The sequence below is a fragment of the Trichechus manatus genome, unplaced genomic scaffold, assembly GCF_000243295.1.
Source record: "Trichechus manatus latirostris isolate Lorelei unplaced genomic scaffold, TriManLat1.0 scaffold00266, whole genome shotgun sequence".
In the NCBI taxonomy this organism is placed as follows: Eukaryota; Metazoa; Chordata; class Mammalia; order Sirenia; family Trichechidae; genus Trichechus; species Trichechus manatus.
Window position 1 is genome coordinate 745406 of NW_004444202.1, and position 5110 is coordinate 750515.

The window sequence follows — 5110 nt, forward strand, 5'->3', positions numbered from 1 at the left end:
GACTCTGCTTTACCAAGCATGATGTCCTTCTCCAGGGACTGGTCCCTCCTGATAACATGTCCATAGTACGCGAGACGAAGTCTCGCCATCCTTGCTTCTGAGGAGCATTCTGGCTCCACTAAAATACTAAATACAAAAAAGTCATAACGTTGTCATTAACTTTGGCCTTGAGGTAGTTTAAGGAGAAGTTTGGTAAAGTTGGATTTTACAACTGTTAAATGCTTTATAATTTCTGTAAGACTTTTACACACCGAATTTAAATCTTCATCTCATCACGGGAAAGGTCAATGTAAGCCACGTTTTTATTTACATTTTACCTGGTATCAATTTTTCTTACATATTAGAGAAGATGAATTTCCCTTTTTCCAATGCTAAAAGTAAAAGGAGATATACGAGAATAAACTTTCCGGGTTCTTTAAATGTCATTTCCTTCCATAAGCATCTTAACCCACCATCATTCAAAGGGCAGGCCTTCTTTCCGGGAACACCAGACACATTAAAGCTCTTACACACAGTTTTTAAACAACTTTAACAACTCTAGAAGAGGGGACCACGTACCTCAATGTCAAACACAGTCACATAACACACTATAAGTAAGAAAGAACAGTATCAACCACTTTAGCAAAACCACTATTTCGGTTAGTCCTCAGGACAGCTCTGTGAGATAGGTATTACTATCCTCCTTTGCAGATGAGGAAAGAGAACCACAGAAATCTTAAGAAATCTCGAAGTCATAAAACTAGTACACCAGAACTGAAGTCCAGCCAAAGCCTATGTTTCAATCGCTGTCGTTGTGAGTTGTCTGTCTGACTCATAGCAACCTTACTATATACCAAACCATAATTTTACCTCCAAAATAACTTGGCTTCCTGTCTGAATCAAAAAATCTGAGAGTGGAAGAATCTTAGAAAATTCTCCTTCCTGAACACTTCATTTTGTAGATGAGGAAGCTGAGGCCCGGAGGACTTGAAATTAACTATCTCCAAAGGTAAGACTAACTTAGGTCTCCTGCCTTTGCATCTGGTCACCTGGTCTTCTAATGGCGGACCATTAGTTCTCTTGTTTATTTCAAACATCTGACTGTAGAAGATAAAGAAGTATCTGGATATACTCATCTTTCTCTACAATTACCCCCACATTCGTGTTCTTTCACTTCAGAAGAAAGAATGGGAGAAAGTCAAACAGTCTAGTAATTTTAAATTTTTTGAAAATTTAAAACAAAAACAACCCATCACCCCCACCTCTCCTCCACAAAAAGAATCAAGAAGAAGAGAAAAGGAGAGAAAAGATAAACGAAAAAAAGACAAAGGAAAACAGCAGCTTCTCTAGATTCTATTTAAAAAATTGGGATGATATTCCCCAGTTCCTCATCACAAAACCTCTTAGATCAGACAGAACATCAATTTACAGAACATGAAAATAGATATTATTAATACTGTTTAAAAGCAGCACTTGTAAATGCCACGGGAAAAGAAACACAATCATCTAGCTGAAAATATATAGTTTAATATTATAGTAATGTGCTGTGCTTCCAATTTCACTAACATGCTGATTTCATCTTAAATTCCCAACCTATAAAAGACCAATGACCGGCAGGGACTTCAGATTTCTTTACTACATTAAAGGGGGTACTTTAAAACAGATCGACTCTAAATTTGAAGTTTTAAAAGGAATTTAAACATGGATTCATTCAAGGCACAGGTATGTTGTCGTTAAGTGCTGTCGAGTTGGTTCAGACTCATAGCAACCCTACAGGACAGAGAAGAACTGCCCCATAGGGTTTCCAAGGAGTGGCTGGTGGATTTGAACTGCTGACCTTTTGGTTAGCAGACAAGCTCTTAACCACTATGCCACCAGGGCTCCATAGGCATAGGTATAAACCATACTTAATTTTTTTCATGCGTTCTAAATTGAACTGTGTCCCCCCAAAATATGTGGTGGAATCCTAACCCCTGTACCTGTGGACCACCACTTGTCTGTCTTGGAAGAAGTACAGCCAGAATGCTCCTTAGAAAGAAGGATGGCAAGACTTCATCTCACATACTTTGGACATGTTATCAGGAAGAACCAGTCCCTGGAGAAGGACATCTTGCTTGGTTAAGTAGAGGGTCAGTGAAAAAGAGGAAGACCCTCGACGAGATGGACTGACACAGTGGCTACAACAATGGGCTCAAACACAGCAACGCCTATGAGGATGGCACAGGACCAGGCATTTCATTCTGTTGTACACGGGGTCGCTATGAGTTGGAACTGACTCAACAGCACCTAACAGCAATATACCTGTGGATATAATCTCATTTGAAAATCGGACTTTCTTTGTTATGTTAACGAAGCCACATCAGTGCAGGGGGTGTCTAATCACTTCTGAGATATAAACGGAGCCGATTAAGCACAGAAACCAGCAAGCAAGAACGCAGGAAGGTGGATGCCACATGGAGATCTCCAAGGAGCCCAGGATCCTTGGGGCGAGAGAAGCTGAGACAAGGACTCTCCCCCAGAGTGAACCCAAAGACAGCCTTCCCTTAGAGCCTGGGCCCTGAATTCGGACGTCTAGCTTTCCTGAACGACGAGAAAATAAATTTCTGTTCTTCAAAGCCACCCATTTGTGGTATTTCTGTTACAGCAGCACAAAGAAACTGAGACAGCACGTCAACTTCTAAAAGAATAATTTAGATTATGCACAGAGACTTAAATACGTATAGAGAACAGAGCTAAAACATACACACGCGTAGGAGAGGGAAAGAACCTAACGGAGCTCCCGCTAAAAACTGGATGGCAAGATTACAGTCAGAGTGACCCCTGGGAGAGATCAAAACAGCTCTAACTCCTAGGCTTGAAATAAAGGACCATCCTAGGCATGAGTGGAGTCTGGCTAGACACTAGAAAAGCTCTTTAGAACAGCTGGGGGGGCTGTGCATTAAATCTTGCATTCGTTTGGAGAGAGTGCACCTGGGGGTGTGTGTTGGAGGTGGTGGTACAGATTGGGACACCTGAAAGAAGCGGGTATTTGTAAAGGATAGGGAATTCCAGGTCTCTACCGAAGAAACAAGGTGTCCATCCTATACAATTTATGTTAATGAAGCACCGATGAAGAACAGAGGAAGCAATTCAATGACCTAAACCTTCTGCCTTTTATTTAGAGGATATAAACAATTAACACAAGCTTTCTTTATTAGGAAGCCACGTAACTCTGCACCAGGTAATACTCTTATTACATGATTTACTTTAAAGAACAAAAGAACGTATCTGAAACCATTTCAGAACGTTTAATGTCTAAGGAAAAATCAACAGTGGAAGTTCCCCTTCTTCCAAACCCAGACAGAACCGATAACCCCAACGCAGACAGCAGTGAGAGTGTGTGTTTTAATGAAATGGAAGTGCTGCCGAGCAGGTTGTGGAATGTCACTCACTGACAGCATGAATGTCCCTCTGCCCGGGACCAGGGGCCCTCTCACAGTTCCCTCTGGTGCTAGGATACCGAGGTTAAACCAGACAGGAAGAAGCTCGGTAAACATCCTTTAACTGCTCTTCTGATCGACTACAAGGACGCTGTTGATGCTAGGGAAATGAAGTAGGGGATGCAGTGGGACTGGAGAGGGCAGGGATGCCCGTCCCCCCCTCCGTCCGCGGGTCTCACCTCCTTTCTCACAGGGGTGCTGTGCGCAGCGGCCACGAACTGCTCCAAGGCCTCTGGCTGCTCGGCTGCGGGCTCCGGGCCCGGCCCTGGTGGCTGTACCCCAGCAAGCCCCTGAGGACCTGCGGCCTCCTGGGTCTCTGCCTCTTGGTCCGGCTTGGATTCCGAGTCTGAACCGGATTCAGTCGTCATGGTTGATTGTTCTGCAAGAAGAAAAAGGGAAAATCCAATTACTCGGTACAGTCACCTTCCCTAGGAAGAAATCTGGGATGCTAAGTGGCAGGCTACAGAGAATCGCAATAAAACAGATAGAAAAATGCTAAAAATCAAAACACAATCTTATCTTATACACCTAATAAAACCAAAAAACCAAACCCACTGCCCTCAAGTCAATTCCAACTCATAGCATGACCCTATAGGACAGAGTAGAACTGCCTCATAGGGTTTCCAAGGCTATAGATCTTTATGGAAGCAGACTGCCACAATTATCTCCCAATGAGCAGCCGGTGGATTCGAACCACTGACCTTTCGGTTAGCAGCTGAGTGCTAAAACTGCACCACCAGGGCTCCTATACACCTAACAGATGACTTGTTAAATTTATCTGATGAATCTCAGAAATTTATAACAAAGGCAGTTGCCCATGAATGGTTCCACATTGAACATTTAGCTAGAAGTAAAATTTGACTTGTAATCATCAAAGCTTTATTCCTATTAGAAATTTGCCACAGATGATCATACAATGGCATTAAAGTCATTAAAATTAAACGACAGATGCATTTAATTTCACAAAAATCAATCTGTTACATCAGCTGAATATATACTTTTAATGTCTGGCAAGAATGATGTAATAATGGAAGAACACATTCTTTTTCAATTCCCTCTTCCCTTAGTATCTCCCCACTCTGTCCCTCACAGCCTGTGAACATGGGGATTCTTCCATGAAGAAATAAATGCTTTCCTATTATACTTCTCCTAAGTCTATTATCTTCTTTCATATTAGCAACCACAGCTGATACGGAGGCTTCCTAAGCGACGTGAAATCTGTCTCAGATCGGACAAGGACTTGCCCCTGGCCAGGAGGAAAGCTGACCAGCACACCTCTCCTTCCCTTCCAAGTTGATTCTCATATTCCTTTCTAGCTTGCCTCTATATTTCTTGAATGTCAAAAGACAAGTCTGACTGTGTCACATCTCATAAAGAAATCAAAGATCTTGAAATACAGTAATCTCTCAAATCCTGAAAAAGAAAGAAAATAAGACCTTCTAAAATATAACTAAGTTTGCTAGTCAAGACACTTAAGTATTTTGTGCCTCTGTTTCCACATCTGCCAAACGAGGGAATTAAACACAATCGTATGTATTGTGGGTTGAACTGTGTGCCCCAAAAAGATATGTTCAAGTCCTAATCCCTAGTACCTGTGAATGTGACCTTATTTGGAAACAGGGTCTTTGCAGATTTAACGAAACCAAGATGAA

General features: G+C 42.0%; 1 protein-coding gene across 1 annotated transcript in view; it reads right to left on the reverse strand.

Annotated features, from left to right (window-relative positions):
* Positions 1-5110, reverse strand: part of EPB41L3 (erythrocyte membrane protein band 4.1 like 3) — a 183362-nt gene that overhangs the window by 99934 nt on the left and 78318 nt on the right. Inside the window, exon 2 of the mRNA XM_023724879.1 lies at positions 3638-3837. Within this exon, the coding sequence (XP_023580647.1) occupies positions 3638-3826 (189 nt within the window). The 5' untranslated portion in view covers positions 3827-3837. The remainder of the gene's footprint in view (positions 1-3637; positions 3838-5110) is intronic.